Source organism: Caretta caretta, chromosome 1, assembly GCF_965140235.1.
Source record: "Caretta caretta isolate rCarCar2 chromosome 1, rCarCar1.hap1, whole genome shotgun sequence".
Taxonomy (NCBI): domain Eukaryota; kingdom Metazoa; phylum Chordata; order Testudines; family Cheloniidae; genus Caretta; species Caretta caretta.
The window spans coordinates 32298339-32318415 of record NC_134206.1 but is presented as its reverse complement, the minus strand read 5'-3'; the positions used below and the strand labels follow the sequence as shown (position 1 = coordinate 32318415).

The following is a 20077-nucleotide window of genomic DNA, read 5'->3' as shown; positions in this document are numbered from 1 at the left end:
TCACTTAGTACTGTCTATGCTGCTCATTTATCAGAAATTACCTCTATCCAAGTCTAGCTGTACTAGCTGAAAGAAGCCTGAAAACACGTGGTCTCTTTAACATTGAAAGTTTGTCTTCCATATTCTACAGAAACTAATATCAGTCTTATTTTTATGGAGAAATAATTCTGCAATATAAAAACGGAGACTATTCAAGGTTTATCTGCCGTCTTCTATCAGTTTATAGTTATGTTTAGTTAATCTGAGCTTCTTTTCAAAGAGAAATGTTTACACTGTACAACCAATTACAAAGGCACTCTTCATTAATACTGAATAGTCCTAATAGTATATATCTGTGTTCATTTACATATTGCCTTTCATCAGAGAACTTCAAAGCACTTTTACAGTTAACCACCACTACACCCATATTACAAGTGAGTAAAACCAAGACAGATGTTAAGTGACTTGCCCAAGGTTAGAATTAGATCAGTAGCACAGCCAAAAATATAACCCAGGCATCCCAACTCCCAGACCCTTGGTCATTAGACCAAAATAATATCCAAAAATCAGTACATTATTCTCATTGTCCATACTACTTCCCTTCCCCTGAGTCTCCTGGGAAGGAAGCCTCACTGCAGCCTAATAACTACAGTTTAAATATATTTACTGTATTGAAGAAGATTAAACGGGGGTGATTTGGGGCTGAGGAGGGAGGGTTGGATTGCTGATAAAAATGTACTTGATAAACAGCAGATTGTCTGTGCAAGAGGCTAAATCGTGGCTGTTTCCAAAAAATTGATCTACTATAGTTCCAGTATAGATGCACTGTAACAGTAAACGGTGTACTAGGAAAATAATATTTGCCCAATGTGAACTAATTTCCCTTTGCAGACTATGGTGGGAATTTCTTGAGCAGGAAGAGAAAGGGAGGCCAGACTTCTGCCCGAGGCACTGCTCCTAGATCTTGTTTCTCGCCCCACCAGCTTTCATTCCTATCCTTAGCTCGTAGGCTTAGTCCTCTAGTTACTGTTGCAGATATCTGGTACATTTTTTATAAGCCCTTCAATTGGGGATTGCACGGCACAACCTATATGTTAGTATTACTCCACTTATGCAAAAGGAAAAGGAGTACTAGTGGCACCTTAGAGACTATTAGTCTCTAAGGTGCCACTAGTACTCCTTTTCTTTTTGCGAATACAGATTAACACAGCTGCTACTCTGAAACTCCACTTATGGTTTCACTGATTTATTTGGAGATCATCCACTATGGTCCCTTCTGGCCTTAAATGCAATGAAATGGTTTTCTTCCCCCAAAAATGATGATGATAAAACCCGAACTTGTACAGGTAATGGCTATATTTTCTTTTTTCTAATCAATATATTTTTTCACATCTGAATATCTAATTTCTGAAAGTGGATTGTCTTCTTATTGTATCAGTGTGTTACTTTTCTATACAACTTTAAAGAGCAAGGCAAAACACTGTTTTACAAATCATTTCAATGGAAAGAATAGAAATTTCCCCTGTATTCTTGATGGAGATAAACCTGTTCTTTAGAGGACAAAGTAGAAGTACAAGTCCACTCAGTCCTACTTCTTGTTCATCCAAGACAAACAAGTCAGTTTACATTTATGGGTGCTAATGCTGTCTGTTTATTTACAATGCCACCTGAAAGTGAGAACAGATGTCTGCATGGTCCTGTTGCAGCTGGCATTACAAGTTACTTACATGTCAGATATGCTAAACATTCATATGTCACTTAATGCTTTGACTTGTAGTCTCTAAAGTTTTACATTGTTTTGTTTTTGAGTACAGTTATGTGAAAAAAAAATTCTACATTTGTAAGTTGCACTTTCACGATAAAGAAGTTGCACTACAGTACTTGTCAGAGGTGAATTGAAAACTACTATTTCTTTTACCTTTTTACAGTGTGAATATTTGTAATGAAAATATGAAGTGAACACTGTACACTTTGTATTGTGTTGTAACTGAAATCAATATATTTGTAAATGCAGAAAATCCAAAATATTTATAATACATTTAAATTGGTATTCTATTATTGTAACAGTACTATTAAAACTGTGGTTAATTGCAACTTTTGTTTAATCTTGCGATTGTGATTAACTTTTTTAAATCATTTGACAGCCCTACTTTTGACACTGTCTCATATGACCTTCTCATAAACAAACTAGGGAAATACAACCTAGATGGAGCTACTATGAAGTGGGTGCATAACTACTCTCTGGGAACGGTTTTTCAACCAGGTATCAGTAGTTCATGGTAAAGCTGGAAAGGTATATCAAGTGGGGTCCCACAGGGATCAGTTATGGATCTGGTTCTGTTCAATATCTTCATCAGTGATTTAGATAACGGCATAGAGAGTACACTTATAAAGTCTGCAGATGATACCATGCTGGGAGGGTTTGCAAGTACTTTGGAGAATAGGATTAAAACTCGAAATGGTTTGACGTAAAGAGGACGAAATTCAGTAAGGACAAATGCAAAGTTCTCCACTGAGGAAGGAACAATCAGTTGCAGTCATACAAAATGAGAAATAACTGCCTAGGAAAGAGTGCTGCTGAAAGGGATCTGGGGATTACAGTGGATCACAACCTAAATATGAGTCAACATTGTAACGCTGTTGCAAAAAAAGCAAACATCCTTCTCGGATGAATTAACAGGAAGGTTGTAAACAAGAAACAAAAAGTAATTCTTCTGCTCTACCTCACACTGATCAGGCCTCAACCGGAGCATTGTGTCCAGTTCTTGGTGCCACAATTCAGGAAAGATGTGGACAAATTGGAGAAAGTCCAGAGAAGAGCAACAAAAATGATTAAAGGTCTAGAAAAGATGACCTATGAGGAAAGACTGAAAAAACTGGGTTTGTTTACTCTGGAGAAGAGAAGACTGAGGGGGGACATGATAACGTAAAAGGTTGTTACAGGGAGGAGAGAGAAAAATTGTTCTTCTTAACCTCTGAGGATAGGACAAGAAGCAGTGGACTTAAATTGCAGCAAGGGCAGTTTAGGTTGGACATTACGAAAAAACTTCCTGTCGGGGTAGTTAAGCACCAGAATAAATTGCCTAAGGAGGCTGTAGAATCTCCATCATTGGAGATTTTTAAGAGCAGGTTAGACAAACACCTGTCGTGGTGGTCTAGACAATACTTAGTCCTGCCTTGAGTGCAGGTGACTGGACTAGAAGTCCCTTCCAGTCCTACGATTCTATGAAATTCAGTGACCACAGAGTCACATTTTTCATTGTAATAAAGATGATACTTATAAAATAGCCAGTTTCTTATTAATAGCATGCATTTATCCTATTCATATCAAATGAAGCACATAGCAGGAAAAGAAATAGGATCATTAAGAATCAGATTAAACTGACCTTTGAAGAAGTAATTTTAAATATTAAATGGTTGAAGTTCCTGATTAAAGAAACCATATTCACATTTGGTTGCATCCGACGAAGTGGGTATTCACCCATGAAAGCTTAAGCCCCAATACGTCTGTTAGTCTATAAGGTGCCACGGGACTCTTTGCCGCTATCCAGACTAACACGGCTACCCCTCTGATACATATTCAGATTTGTTTTTTTCAAGTTACAATAAACTGTTTTGCTTCTTCGACTACATAGATTCTTACACCGCACTTAGCACCTTGGCATTTGAGCTCTAAAGTTACTCCTTTGGTACTACACCTAAAATCATGCAACTGCAGAACTGCAGACTCTTAAAAGAATGGCAATTTCAGAGTTTAAGCATAAGGAAACCCATCATAGCGTAAGTGCAATCTGTAATGCAGTTCTCTCATCTTTAGCAGACTTGAAGCCTGCAGTGACCCCAGGGCCCAGCACACAATGCTTCATCTTGATCCAGTCAGATGACATGCTGCTCAAGTTGAATCATTGCCTGCTGGAACTGGTGTTCTCCATGCAGTGGTGGATTAGCCACTGGGCCAACAGAGCCTGTGCCCAGGGGCCCCAGCCAACTGGGGGCAATAGGGGGGCGGAAAAAAATCCGTTGCCCAACCACCGGACGGGCAGGAAGGTGGTGGAAGCCCCCGACCCTGCTCCCCGGCATAGGGCAGCAGGGGAAGCCCCATGGGGCGTGGGTGAAACACCAGCTGGAGGAGGCTAGCCCCCAGCTGGGCCTACTCCCCTTCCCCCGCCCAAGGATCCGCAGTGTAGAGCGGGCAAGTGGCGCACAGACCCCAGGCCCCCAAACATAAGGCGGGCAGGTGGCGCATGGCCCCCCAAGCCCAGGGCGGGGAGCCCCAGTGCCTCCACCCCCGCCCCACAGCACCGGGCAGCACAGCCCCAGCGCTGGATGGTCCCAGACACCCCAACTCCCAGCTGCCTAGTTCCAGTCCCAGCACGTTTTTCAAAGAGGAGCAGCCTGCCTGGGCTGGGGCCAAGGGGAAAGGGCAAGCAGGGCTTTGGGGAGGAGCGTGAGCGGGGCCACACCAGGCTGTTTGGGGAGGCACAGCCTTCCCCAGCCTATGTGATGCGCCGCCCACGGGAAGCCCCCTACAACTCCATCCCTGGCAGAAGCCATGGGGCGACAGGGGAAGCCCCCAGCGCCCAACTCCACTCTCCAGGAGAAGCCCCAGGGCCCCGACACTGGTCTCCCGCAGAAGCGCGGGTGGTGGTGGGGAAAGCCCCAGCATCCGGACACGCGCTGTGGCCCCGGGACAGTCTTGCTAACTACCGCAGCCTCTGGGCTGTGGGAGCTCTCACTCCCGGCTGCAGCCTGGGGCCATGGCGTTGGGACAGAGCTTCTCCAGTCTTGAAGCCGCAGCGGGCGGAGGGGGGCACAGAAAGGAACAAACAGGTTGCGGGACCGCAGTGCAGGGGCATAATCGGGGATTGTGATGGAGGCCACCTGGAACTGGGATACTGCAAAGCCCCCCGACCCACCAGCCTGGATTCTCTCTTACACTGTATTGCCAAGCCCTCCAGGCTTCAACCTGCACCTTCACCAGCATACATACAGGTAGAGGCATACCTAGCTGCAGTACATGCAGGCAGGCTCTTTAACCAGAGAAAGCTTCAGCTACGGCACCTCCCAGTTCCTAAGACATGCACCCCCTCAGGAGTATAAACCCAAAATGATACTGTCTTGCATTGCACAGGGAACTGTAGAGTGTAAGCTCATAAAATTCGCCCCCTCCCTCAATGTGGAGAGGAATATGCAACAGCTTTCTCCCCCTGAGTTATGATTCCCACACAATGGTTTTAGATAAAGCAAAAACAAATTTATTAAATATAAAAGATAGATTTTAAGTGATAGCAAACAGCTCAAAGCAGATTACCTAGCAAATAAACAAAAACACAAACTAAGCTTAATATTCTAAATAAATTGGATATGAATAGCAGATTCTCACACAAAGAGATGATACAAGCAGGCTGCAGATTCTTAAGTGACAAGCTGCACTTACTTACAGCTTGGAATCCCCAGGTGTTCCATTCACAGGCTAAAAATCCTTTTAGCCTGGGTCCAGCACTTCCCCCAGTTCAGTCTTTGTTCCTCAGGTGTTTCCAGGAGTCTTCTTGGTGCGGAGTCACTGAAGAATCACGATGAAGTCACTCCCCTGCCTTATATAGCTTTTGCATATGGTGGAAACCCTTTGTTTCAAAGCTTGGTTCCCACGCCAGTCAGTGGAAAAATACTGACATCCCAAGATGAAGTCCTGCACCAGGTGACCCATCCCGATATGCAGAAAGAATAGCAAATATAGCAGGCGACCAGCTTGGCTTAACAGAGAAATCTTTGGTGATCTTAAACACAAAATGGAAGCTTACAAGAAGTGGAAACTTGGACAGATGACTAGGGAGACGTATAAAAATATTGCTCGAGCATGTAGGGGTGTAATCAGGAAGGCCAAAGCACAACTGGAGTTGCAGTTAGCAAGGGATGTGAAGGGTAAAAAGAAAGGTTTCTACAAGTATGTTAGCAACAAGAAGGTGGTCAGGGAAAGTGTGGGACCCTTACTGAATGGGGGAAGCAACCTAGTGACTGATGATGTGGAAAAAGCTGAAGTACTCAGTGCTTTGTTTGCCTCGGTCTTCACAGACAAGGTCAGCTCCCAGACTGCTGCACTGGGCAGCACAGTATGGGGAAGAGGTGAGCAGCCCCCAGTGGTGAAAGAACAAGTTAAGGTCTATTTAGAAAAGCTGGACATACACACATCCATGGGGCTGGACGCAATGCATCTGACGATGCTAAAGGAGTTGGCTAATGTGATTGCAGAGCCATTGGCCATTATCTTTGAAAACTCGTAGAGATCAGGGGAGGTCCCAGATGATTGGAAAAAGGCAAACATAGTGCCCATCTTTAAAAAAAGGAAGAAGGAGAATCCAGGGAACTACAGACTTGTCAGCACATCCCTCGGCCTGCGCAGCTTCCCGCAGCCCCCATTGGCCTGGAATGGCAACCTGCAGCTGGTGGGAGCTACGATTGCCAAACCTGCGGACATTGCAGGTAAACAAACCGTCCCAGCCCGCCAGCGGCTTTCCCTGATGGGCTGCGTGCCAAAGGTTGCAGATCCCTGCTTTAGATAGTTTAATAAAAAATAAAATATTTTATGCACTTTTAATTAAATTTTCAACGATACAGAGCAAAGCCCAAGTAAAAAATTAATCATCATCTAGTAAATAAAAAGCATATCATTCACCATATTTTAACACAATAAAAGGTGTAAAAAAATAAGAATCTGAATATAAATTAAGCTGTATAACTGCTTAAATATAGTGTCTCCTCCTCAATAGCACCAAACAAAAAACCACCAGATTTAGTGTAAAGGCTGTATTTAGTTGCAAATCAGTATGTTTTAATGGTACCAAGCAATGGGTATCAACTTTTCTTTGGAAAAAAATAACTAAAAAGTGTAAATGCAAAACCAGATTAAAAATCAATTATTTAAATCAAGGTTTTCTGCTTGCTGATTTAAAACATAATTAAAATCAGTTATTTAAATCACTGTGATTTAAATCAATCCAGCACAGAAACTGAGTGTGTTGCCATATGTTCTGGACCCTGCTTTTTCATAGCTATGCTAGCAGACAGCAAGTCATAATTTTGCATTATAAATAAATTAATGAAATAAGACTCCCTAAGGAAAGCTGTGTATGCACTTCCATATATATTATTTTCAAATCTCCTCTCAAACAGAAATCATATGTGACTCTTTCAACAACAAAACTAAAATGAGTCGCAGCAAAGATCTGGTGTATCACCACTGTAATAACTCTACCACAGAATATTAGGTGCAAGTCGATGAAATGTTTCCTTAAAAAGAACTAAAATTGTAAAAATAAAAGACTGACTGCTACCAAAAGCCAGTAAGTATAATTTACTGACATCATTTACTGCTGCTATAGTTGGAATCTAGAAGACATATTTAAACATTTCCTGGCACCAGAAGTATACATATCATACATGGGAAAACTGTAGAAAAATATAAATCTTTTACAAAAAAAGTTTCCCAGGGGAATATAGTGACCACATTGTCAATTCCAATTTTGTAATATTTTTGCTTAACTTTTGTCCAGCTTGGAAATCCCAATGAGCTTTTCACACGCAAAGCTGGGTTCGTCACCGGGGTTAATTATTAGTTTGTACAACAATGAAATAGCTAGCTGTTTGGCATGGACTGTACAAGGGTTTCGAGGCAGAGACTTTGTGGGTGTAAGCTATATAAAATTCCAGTCAAACAAAAAAACAATATGCATCTGAAGGAGCTGGCATTTCCATTTATGGGCCAGTTTCTTTTTAAGGCGAAGTCAGGAAGATTACAGTACTGATGGCTTTTTCAAGGCTGATTGTTTATTAAGACTTCTAATTCTTCTAATAGGAAGACAGGACAGTTTCACAGACCGTGAAATCTGGGTTTTTGTGTGCTTTTATCCTACACTACACAGATTTCACAGGGGAGACCAGCATTTCTCAAATTGGGGGTCCTGACCCAAAAGGGATTGGGGAGGTCATAACGTTATTTTAGGTGGGGTCGCAGTATTGCCACCCTTACTTCTGAGCTGCTGCCTTCAGAGCTGGGCAGACGGAGAGTAGCGGCTGCTTACCGAGGGCCCAGCTGGGCAGGCAGCAGCACAGAAGTAAGGGTGCCAATACCATACCAGGCCATCCTTATTTCTACACTGCTGCTGGTGGCAGCTCCGCCTTCAAGGCTGGGCTCCCGGCCAGCAGCCGCCGCTCTCCAGATGCCCAGCTCTGAAGGCGGATCTGATGCCACTGAGCAGAAGTTAGAGTAGCCGTACCGCAACCCACGCCGCTACAGTCACCGTGCAACCCTCCCCCTCACAACTCCTTTTTGGGTCAGCATCCCTACAATTACAACACTGTGAAGTTTCAGATTTAAATAGCTGAAGTCATGAAATTTACAATTTTTAAAATCCTATGACCATGAAATTGAGCAAAATGGACTGTGACTTTGGTAGGGCCCTATTTATACTGTACTACAGGAACAAATTCAGACATTGTTTAAGCAGGTGAAACTTCATTCAAGTCAGCTGGAAATCTACACACACTCAAAACAAGTCACATGTAGCCCTAACACTCTGCCTGCATGAATTTGCAGCTAGGTTAATCAAGGCATGAGACAGGTAGAGCGGCCACTAGAGAAAGGTGTGGGAACGGAAGAGTTTACCGCGCAAGAAGCCATTCAATTACTTGTACTGTACGTGTATTAGTTGTGTGTATTTTTAATTCAATTTTTATCAACTTGCCATAACAGTAGGCCAGTAACAGACATTAACATTAAACAACTTAATCTTATATTGCACCTTCCATGCAATTTATCTCTTGAAATGCTTTACTGTATTAAGAATTGAGTAGACAGTATATTGACCAACTTACTGAAAAGAGCTGTGTAGAGAAATATTGTGTCTGAGTTCCTTATTTATTTCACCATACAATCAATAATTAAGGAAAGAAATTAAGAAGTATGCTGCGAACAAAGAGAAGCTTTTCATATGGTCTCCCACAGTATTCTTGCCAGCAAGTAAAAAAAAAGTATGGATTGGATGAATGGACTACAAGGTGGATAGAAAGCTGGCTAGATCGTCAGGCTCAATGGGTAGTGATCAACGGCTCGATGTCTAGTTGGCAGCCGGTATCAAGCAGAGTGCCCCAGGAGTCGGTCCTGGGGCCAGTTTTGTTCAACATCTTCATTAATGATCTGGACGATTGGATGGATTGCACCCTCAACAAATTCGCGGATGACACTAAGCTTGGGGGAGAGGTAGATATGCTGGAGGGTAGGGATAGGGTACAGAGTAACCTAGAAAAATTGGAGGATTGGGCTAAAAATAAATCTGACGAGGTTCAAAAAAGACAAATGCAGAGTCCTGCACTTAGGATGGAAGAATCCCATGCACTGCTACAGGCTGGAGACCGACGGGCTAAGCGGCAGTTCTGCATAAAAAGACCTGGGAATTACCATGGACGAGAAGCTGGATATGAGTCAACGGCGTGCCCTTGTCGCCAAGAAGGCTAACAGCATATTGGGATGCATTAGTAGGAGCATTGCCAGCAGATCGAGGGAAGTGATTATTCCCCTCTATTCATCACTGGTGTTGCATCCAGTTTGTGGCCTCCCCGCTACAGAAAGGATGTGGACAAATTGGAGAGAGTTTAGCGGAGGACAACGAAAATGATTGGGGGTTGGGGCACATGACTTACGAGGAGAGGCTGAGGGAACTGGGCTTATTCAGTCTGCAGAAGAGACGAGTGAGAGGGGATTTGATAGCAGCCCTCAACTACCTGAAGGGGGGTTCCAAAGAGGATGGAGCTAGGCTGTTCTCAGTGGTGGAAGATGACAGAACAAGGCGCCGCAATGGTCTCAAGTTGCAGGGGGAGGTCTAGGTTGGATATTAGGAAAAGCTATTTCACTAGAAGGATGGTGAAGTTACCTAGGGTGGTGGTAGAATCTCAAGAAAGAGATCTTGGAGTCTTTGTGGATTGTTCTCTGAAAACATCCACTCAATGTGCAGCAGCTATCCAAAAAGCAAACAGAATGTTGGGAATCATTAAGAAAGGGATAGATAATAAGACAGAAAATTGTTAGGGGGCTTATTCCTTCACCCACTTACTTCCCTGGTCCTTCTCGCATGAACAGAGAGCAACAATACCCGAAGTCCAAAGGTGCAAACAATTCGATGTTTATTGGGGTGAACTTCCAGCAAGCATGATTCCAGTTTCCTTCCTTAGTATCCTCCTTCCCAGCTCTGACACCACAGAGCCTTACACCTGTGTCCCTGTTCCCATTCCTGCCCTTAGCCAAACATGATTCCAACTTCCTTACTCCCATTCCCTGTTCCCATTTCCCCCTTTAGCAAAACATGATTCCAATTTTCTTACCCCCATTCCCTGTTCCCATCTCCCCCACCCACATGCCCACCCCCACCCACACCCCCATTCCCTCATTGACTACAGATTATATAGTAAAACTTAAGTTCTGCTTAGCTATACCTTAACCAATCATTTTCCTGAAATTTAACTAACCAATCCTAACATATTGTAACATGATTATGTAACCAATTATATCCCACCACCTTAATTAGTTTACACCCAGCAAAATTAATTATACAGTAGACAGGAACAATCACAGAACCAGACAGAGATTATACAGACAAACAATAACAAAGTGGGAACTATAATGACAAAACAATACAGAAGTGAGGATTTCACATCCCAGCTATTGATAAGTGAGTTCTTGCCAGACAGGATGCTATCAAACTAAGTTTCCTTTTACATTTTCTAGGCACTTCCCTTTCTCTGGAGGTGATAGGAATACAATCCTGCCCTGATAGTGCCTAACAGCCCAATAGCACCTTATTTCAATGTGACTAGTTTGGAATGTGAGGATGTGACCGGTCGCTTCCCAGCTTATGGCTGCCTCTGCTGCTTAGCCAAAGGCCTGAGCCTAAGCACAGGGCCACAAACTGTCACAGTAAGAGAAGGCCCTTACACTGGCAGACAGTGGTTTTGATTCTTTCTTTTATACCTCTATCACTAGCCAAGTGATAAGAATACACCTAAATTCTTAGAGTATAGGCCTTTACAGACAGGCCTGAATATCTATATCCTAACAAAAATATCATATTGCAGCTATATAAATCCATGGTACACCCACATCTTGAATACTGCGTGCAGATGTGGTTGCCCTATCTCAAAAAGATGTACTGAAATTGGAAAAGGTTCAGAAAAGGGCAACAAAAACTATTAGGGGTATGGAACGACTTCTGTATGAGGAGAGATTAATAAGACTGGGACTTCTCAGCTTCGAAAAGAGATGACTAAGGTGGGGATATGATAGAGGTTTATAAAATCATGACTGGTGTGGAGAAAGTCAATAAGGAAGTGTTATTTCCTCCTTCTCATAACACAAGAACTAGGAGCCACCAAATGAAATTAATAGGCAGCAGGTTTAAAACAAAAAAAAATTAAGTATTTTTTCACACAATGAACAATCAACCTGTGGAACTCCTTGCCAGAGGATGTTGTGAAGGCCAAGACTAACAGGGTTCAAAAAAGCACTAGATAAATTCATGGACGATAGGTCCATCAATGACTATTAGCCAGGATGGGCAGGGATGGTGTCCCTAGCCTCTGTTTGCCAGAAGCTGGGAATGGGCGACAGGGGATGAATCACTTGATGATAGGTTCTCCATTCTTAGAGGCTTTTAAGGCTCTGCTTGACAAAGCTCTAGCTGGGATGATTTAGTTGCTGTTGGTCCTGCTTTGAGCAGGGGGTTGGACTAGATGACCTCCTGAGGTCTCTTCCAACCCTAATGTTCTATGGAGGGGGAAAACAAGACATAATTAATGAGAAAGAAAGATTTAAGACCCAGTTCAGTGGTCCACCTTTATTTAGAAAAACACTTAACTTAAGAAAAGCACTTAAAGGTTAAACATGATTTTAAAGGCTTTGCTGAATTGTTGCCTCGGGAACATATCAGATTAAATAGTTTATGAACCTGTATCTGGCTATGGTATTTATCAACAAGTTCAGTTGGACCAGAAACAGAGTGGTTTTTCCACACTAAATTACAAGATAAATGAATGTTACTTCAATTCACAAGTTAGAGGAAAGTCAAGGGTAAAGTAACCCTCTATCAAAGAACACAGAACAGTGCATGAGCCTACTTTATCTTTATTGTCAATATACCAAAGTTAAATGTTTGGAAAGGTACCTTTCCAGGGAGTCTATTCTCTTGACAATAGAAATGGTCATTATGTGCATATAGATAAAGTGAACCCTTAAAAAGGGAACAAAATGAGCTGCATCACTAGGTTATGATAACGCTATGATAATGACAAAGTGAAGTATCCCATTATACTGAAGCCACAAATACAGACTGTAAGACAGGCTGAAATCAGCTTGAGGGCTAAAAAAATGCAATGTTCTAGTATGCAAGCCACCACCAAACTGAGCTGAGCTCACCAGAAACTATAGGCTACTTGAGGATAGCCTCAAAAAGCCTAGCTTACCTGCAGGCAATATGGAATATGGCAAGTGAGCTGGGGAAGTTGCTAATGATCTGACATCAATCCAGGTAATACCACTCTAGCAGATTGTCTAGAATGACCTCACGGAAGTCAGCCGGCATGTCATATACTATAGTATTAGGGACCTATGCATTACTTTGGAAATCAGCACTTTTAGGAATGACAGAGAACACAGTGGTGTTGGTGGTTCTAATAAGAAATATATGAACTTGAGTCAGCTTCAGAATACTCCATGATTAGACAAAACATCCATTAAATCAGGGGTGGGCAAACTTTTTGGCCCGAAGGCCACATCTGGGTATGGAAATTGTATGGCGGGCCATGAATGCTCACAAAATTGGAGGTTGGGATGGAGGAGGGGGTGCAGGCTCTGTGGTGGGTCCACAAATGAGGAGTTCAGTGTGCGAGAGGGGGCTCCGAGCTGGGGCAGGAGGTAGGGGTGTGGGGGCGGAGGGCTCTGTCTAGGGGTGTGGGCTCTGGGGTGGGGCTGGGGATTTGGGTTTGGGATGCAGGAGGGTGCTCCAGGCTGGGACCAAGGAGTTCGGAGGGCAGGAAGGGGATCAGAGAGGGGGGCAGGGGTTCAGGCTCCGGGTGGTGCTTACCTCATGCAGCTCCCAGAAACAGCAGCATGTCCCCCTTCCAGCTCCTATGCAAAGGCGCCGCCAGACAGCTCTGCCGCTGCCCCGTCTGCAGGCACCGCCCCTGCATCTCCCATTGGCCGTGGTTCCTGACCAATGGAAGCTGTGGGGGCGGTGCTAGGGGCAGGGGCAGCGTGCCGACCCCTTGGCTGCCCCTACATGTAGGAGTTGGAGTGGGGACATGCCAGTGTTTCCGGGAGCCATGCAGAGCAACGGTACACACTGAGCAGGGCAAGCCCCCGACCCCACTCTCCGACTGGAGCACCGGAGTGGGGGCCAGATTAAAATGTCTGAAGGGCTGGATGCAGCCCCCAGGCCATAGTTTGCCCACCCCTGCATTAAATACTAAACTCATTCATCCCACCTTTACCAACATACAGGGCATGCTGCCAGAGAGTTTTAAAATTATGTTTTTACAATTTATCCTGACAAGTTTTCATTACACGCCACTTTAACCATGGGAAAGGACTTATCAACTTTTATTTCCATCTGAAAATTGTATATCTACTCTAGCGTTACAAGTAACACCTAGGATTTAGATAATTGTAAAGTTAGAAAAAGAAATATTTCTCTCCATCTTTTCAATTTAAGTAGAGCCAGTTTCACTGTTTCTCCTACATATTTATTATGGAAGGACCTACTCCAAAACCCTTTGAAGTCTGTGGAAAGATTCTCATAGACTTCAGTCGGCCGTGCATCAGGTGCTCAGTTTCTCCCTTCCCAGAAAGGACCCCCTTAAACAACAGCAAGACAACATGAAGATCCATATGCAATCAAATTCCTTTTAAAAGTTTTAAACAAAACGCAAAAGAGGTACATCAACACTCACTGAAACTCTTGAAATCCAAAGTTTCTGAGTTTCATAAAGCTCTACTTGTAAGCAATTTCTGAGAGGGCATCTATATATCAGAGAATATTAATACTAGTTCATCAAAGAAACGTGGGACAGAGTAAATGAAAACAGTAGTTTTCCAAGATTGCATAACAGACTGTTAAGGCTTGAAGACTGAAATGCAAGAGTCCGTCATTACATTAATTATTTACTCAGGTGTTTGATTAGATTTTTCAACTCAAACAAAACAGCCTTGCTATAACACTGCATTGATTTTAAAAGCTAAGACAGAATAGGTAAAGCATATACACAAGCCAAAAGACCTCTAACAAATATTGCTTCTCCATGAGAACTTTAGTTCTTGTAAACTGCTGTTACTTGCCAGAGAAGTGACGGTGTTTTTGCAGTCCTCCTTTATACCAAAATCCACCCGTGGGTACGAAAACAAATTTTTCATTTTTTCCCCATAGTCAGTGATAAACACAGACACTTCCAAAGTCATCTTGTTATAAAATTACCCTGTCATTACTCTCCTGGAGTCAAATCTCTGTATCTGGCCGCTAACAGAAAGCTGTTTGAACAGAGCTGGGAGGAGAGTGGTAGTTCTTTCTAGAAAATAAAAGATCTCAGCTTTGGAGGACTCAGCAGTACTACAGCAATGAGCACTTCAGAATAGCGTATGTACAATAAAATGAGTGATGTCAAACAAAGGAAATTCTTCCGTAAGGCTCTTAAGCTAAATAAGACTTGTAGAACAAATCATTTTAATCATCATAGAACTGGTTTTTTTGCCCAGAGAATGGGAAAGTGGTTGAGATTAAGGTATCAATCCTGCAAGCACTGAACTCAATGGGATTACTCACATGTGTGAAGTTTAACACATACACCTCTACCCCGATATAACGTGACCCAATATAACACGAATTCAGATATAACACGGTAAAGCAGCACACCGGGAGGGGGGGCAGGGCTGTGAACTCCGATGAATCAAAGCAAGTTCAAAATATAATGCGGTTTTACCTATAACGCGGTAAGATTTTTTGGCTCCCGAGCACAGCGTTATATCGGGGTAGAGGTGTATAAGTGTTTGCAAGATTGGGACCCTAAATTAGTGCATCCAAATAACACTACCCACACACACTCACCTCCACCTCTACCTTCTTTAGGTTACCAGTTAAGAAATTTGTTCATATTTTATTTAGTTCAATTCCAGATGTGAACACAAATTAATCTGGCTCAGAAAAGCACTAAGCACCCACTGATAAGAAAAGTTGTACAGGCTCAACACCACACAGGATCAGGGCCAGTTTGGTTTTGCCAGCTATCTAGCTTCAAATACTTTCATCTATATAGTTGTGTCAAACCCATATAGAGAGAAAAGAAAAAAAAAAAAAAACTTACATGCTTGCAAGAAGAAACACAACTTTTTCTCTCTCTTAGTTTACGAGTATTTGAAGTTTATGACTGGTGATTTCTTTGAAATCTCCTGTTCTAAACACAGACCAAATCTAAAATCAAACTAACTAAACAAGCTTTAGCTAATCCGTAGCATCAAAGTTCCTGGCTATATTGTAAATCCATGGTACGCCCACATCTTGCATACTGCATGCAGATGTGGTCACCCCATCTCAAAAGAGATATATTGGAACTGAAAAAGGTTCAGAAAAGGACAACAAAAATTATTAGGGGCATGGAACAGCTTTCATGTAAGGAGCAATTAATAAGATTGGCAAAAAGACGGCTAAGGGGGGATATGATAGAGGTTTATAATACCGTGATTGGTGTGAAGAAAGTCAATAAGGAAGTGTTATTTCCTCCTTCTCATAACACAAGAACTAGGGGCACCAAATGAAATTAATAGGCAGCAGGTTTAAAACAAACAAAAGGAAGTATTTTTTCACAGAGCGAACAATCAACCTGTGGAACTCCTTGCCAGAGGATGTTGTGAAGGCCAAGACTAACAGGGTTCAAAAAAGAACTAGATAAATTCATGGAGGATAGGTCCATCAAAGGCTATTAGCCAGGATGGGCAGAGATGGTGTCCCTAGCCTCTGTTTGCCAGAAGCTGGGAATGGGCGACAGGGGATGGATCACTTGATGATTACGTGCTCTGTTCATTCTCTCTGGGGCACCTGGATTTGGCCACTGTTGGAAGATAGGATACTGGACTAGATGGACCTTTGGTCTGACCCAGTATGGCCATTCTTATGTTCTTATATATACCTGCACATTTTCTACATAAACAAAGATCTGAGAGTCTGAAAATTTAATTCAGTATGTACTTGCATAAAATTAAGTGCTTAGACCCAAGCTAATCCCGAGAGTAGATGTGTGCAAATGTATTTAGGTTTATATGTACATATCACCAAAGCCTCCGATTGTTTATTTATATAAATACAAATACCTTACCTATATTATACCTATAATGAGAAGTGGAAATTGTCAATAACACTGTTGCCCACCTATAATATTTGCAAGTTCAAATCCTGTTCTGAGCAACAAGGCAAATGTCAGAGCACAAGAAACAGTGAGATTTACTAGTACAGATGTGTAGGAAGCTTGTTGTAACATCTGCTCACAGCTTGCCAGGCTCAGTGATACTGCAAACGCTCACTTTTTTTAAGTATTAAATAATCATTTTGAGAAAAATGTATGTGAAGATGTAGCACATTATGGTGGAGATTTGCTTTTTCCTTTGGTTGTTAAATGTTGCATGAGAAACTGTATGTCATCAACTCCTCTGGTCAAGCAATAGCTCTGACCAAATATATCTGATCAACAGGCAAAAGCTATACAGCTTATATTTAAAAAACAAACATCCATTAAAAATATACAAGAAAACCAGAAAAGTTACAAATACTCTCTCACGCTCGAAGTCATTAGAAATTCAATTTGTTGCTTTGGCCATTTAACATATAATTTTTCCATCACTGTTTAGAACCACCACTTCAGGATACCAGTTCGCTACTGACGAATGCAATTACTGAGAAAGTGTGATAGGTGTGAGTTTATGATGACATTCTCGATCTGAATTTTGATCCCCACAAATCCATGTGGGACTTATTCCCCTCACTTGCTGGGAAGATTTCCCTCATGGCAGCCTTACCATGTATGTTTTAACTGCTGCACACATGTGAAAATACATACTACATGGGCACACAGATGCAGCTTTGATTATCAAGGAATCATATTGTTATCTAAAGTGTCACTGTGTTCTTAAAGCACTTGAATTTATCAGGAATGAGTTGGGTCTTAGACCAGGCACAATTACCACCCACTCCTAAAACACACACAGCTGAACGCTGGGGTCTCTTCAGAAACACACCAGGTATGCAAAAAGACAAGAAAAATGACATGCAAGTCAAGACTGAAGGTCTCACTCCCACGCTTTGATTCATCTCCCTGAAGGAGGTGGGGGACAAAAACTTTAGCAAACTTTGTGTTTTGGCTGCCAGCAGGGGAGCCCTTTCCCTACATCCATTCAAACAAAAGAAGCCTCTTTCTCCCACACCCTCCTCTCCCTAAATCCCCCCGCCCCAGATATGCCCTGTCCCGCTTCCAACCCCCTACTCACTCCTGAAGGCCCCGATGAGCAGGCTGCCGTCCTTGATCAGCTCCTTGATGAACTTGTTGGTCCTCTCCAGCTCAATCTCGTGACACTGCAGCCGCTCTCTGAAATCCGGGCTGTCCAAGTAGGAATCGCTGAACTCCAGAGTGGGCAGCCCCATGGCAGCAGCGGCACCAGCCCCGCTGCCAAGGGGGGCCAGGCGAGGCTGAGCAGAGAGCAGCAGCGGGGGCTTGGGGGGAGTAGAGGGGAACTTGCCGGAGAGCGCGTCCCCCCTCCCCTCCCAGGGGAAGTCTGCTTCTCTCACGAGCCGGCCCCCTTGAGTCTGGCCCGGCCCCGCAGCAAAGCAGGCGGCGGGTACAGCAGCGCTCCTGAGTTGCTGTCAGCTGCTCACATTCTTCCTCCAGGGCATTACGGGCTCCCCGGGGCTCGCGCGGCTGCCGCTTAGACGTTTCCGGCAGCTCTCGGCTCTGTCTCCTCCTTCAATCTGAGCCGCCCTTGGCCTGGCCGGGGGAAGCCGCCTCCCCGCCCAGCATGCACACACGCCGGGGAGGAGGGACGGGGGCTGCACCGCCCGGGCAGTCAGTCCCCGCCCCGTCGCGGCGAGGGCGCCCTGCGTCTCTCCCCGCCTGTGTGCCCGGCCCAGCAGGGAGAGGGTGCCCGGTGCGAGTCCCCTGGACACGGGCGCTGCTGCGCGGAGCGGGGCCCCTCACCCAGCGCTTCCAGAGCCCTCTGGCCATGCCGGAGCAGGGAGAGCAGTGGGGCGCGGTGGGGGCAGGGCGGCATGTGGGGGTGGAGGAGGCAAGCGTTGCGCCTAACTTGACTCCCATCCACACACGAAAGTCTGTAGTTCGAGTTAAATGGTGCTTTAAGCTCGAGACAGCAGGCCCAGTGGGGAAGGGGGCCTGTTTCCAGGACAGAGGCTCCTCAAGCCAATCCACCACCCCAGACAAAACTTCAGTTTGCTGCCCTCTTCCTACCCCTTTAGAAGTTTGCAACAGGCACCCTCTGCCCCCCCTCCTTATCTTCCACCCCCCAGGACTGGGGCCCTCCCACCCCCAGCCACTCTTCCCCTGGAGCCACTCAGCTCAAACACACCCCAGCCTTCACACACTACAATGCTGTTCACTCCCCCAGCTCAGCCCCCACACACCATCTGGCCCCCAGGATGCCACATTCCCGAACCAGCCCCTAGCAACCCCCACCTGGCTCCCACTCTGCCCCTATGTCTTTCTGGATGAGCCCCTTCCTGTCAGGTCCATAGCACAGGGCAAGTCCAGGGCAGGGCCCATAGTGCCCGGCATGGAGTCGGAGGTGTGGGCTGGGTGCCAACATGGAGCTGAAGCAACAGTAGTGCCTAGCTTCTCAGTGCCTCAGCCTCAGCCACGCTCTCACTTGTGTGCGGGCAGGGAGTGGCTGAGGTGTGAGGAGCACACAGGAGCACTTCCCTAGCACCTCAGTTGGAGGCCACTTTCTGCTCCTTTGAGCCCCAGCTGGTGGCCATCCCATCCCAAGTAGCCCCACTATCCTTATCCCCTGCCACCACCAGTGGAAGGAAATAGGGAGGTCCCAGCATGTGTAGCCCTCAGAAATCTGCCTCCCTAAGCAGCTGCCTACCTTGCCTATGCCCCAGAGCAGCCTCTGGGCAGGGAGGTTGAAACTCACTATAGTACAGTGATGCAGTAGCTCAAGTCACAGCAACACATTGCTAATCCAGTGGTTCTGTGCTGCTAATTCAATCACTCTGAATAGCTCAAGTGTTGTTTCACAGAGTGGTTTCTGTCACTCAAGATAGTAGGCTGGAGTTCAAGCTAGCCTAATTCAAGCTAACTTTTGCACTGGAGAAGTACCCCTGGAGTGCACAAGCCCCTTGTGTGGAAGAACTGCACTGCGTCTGCTGTCATGGCACATGCTGTAGACACACAAACATGGTTAACACACAAATTGGGTTTTGAAAGAAAAGCGGCTGCCTGGACACACCTCCACAGTGTTTGGGGTAACCCAGTCAGATCAGAGCATCATGTACTGATTACAAAAACAGTTTTACTTTAGCATAGACAAGCCCATTAATATCAGTGACTGCCTCCAGCCAAAACTGCATTCAAGAGACTCTTCCCCTTCTGCCACTAGCAGCCCACACAACACAGCCATCCACAAGATCTGCTTTGCTATAGAAGTATTAACACCTGCAGAATGGGGAGCAATTCAGAAGCTGCTGCATGTCTCCTGGACCCTGCTTCCTCCTCAAACCCACCTCTTTATACACACACATACCAAGTGCCCTGCCAACACTAGGGCACAGTCATTCACATCAATTGTATGTGCAGAGGGTGAATGTTCCCACCATTTAGTCTGTAGAGTAATTTGCTATAGCAAAGTACTCCAGGAGTTGTTTTATTAATCTTCCCCTTCTACCCTCCCCACACGTAGGCCTTCTCTGTGCTACAATTCATCCCCATGTCTGTGCATGGTTTTCAAGAATTGTGTTGCTAGGCTCTATATTCGAGACTATTCTAAACTGACCTCTGTCATCATGTC

The 20077-nt window shown here is 44.4% G+C and overlaps 1 protein-coding gene across 2 annotated transcripts in view; it reads right to left on the bottom strand.

The window, feature by feature from the left end:
- ARHGAP42 (Rho GTPase activating protein 42) overlaps positions 1 to 18187 on the bottom strand; it is a 295871-nt gene extending 277684 nt beyond the window's left edge. Inside the window, exon 1 of one of the 2 annotated variants that reach the window (XM_048843624.2) lies at positions 17549 to 18187. In XM_048843624.2, coding sequence (XP_048699581.2) covers positions 17549 to 17702 — 154 coding nt within the window. In that variant the 5' untranslated portion in view covers positions 17703 to 18187. The remainder of the gene's footprint in view (positions 1 to 17548) is intronic. The other variant, XM_048843617.2, reaches the window with a different exon arrangement.
- Positions 18188 to 20077: the final 1890 nt, after the last annotated feature.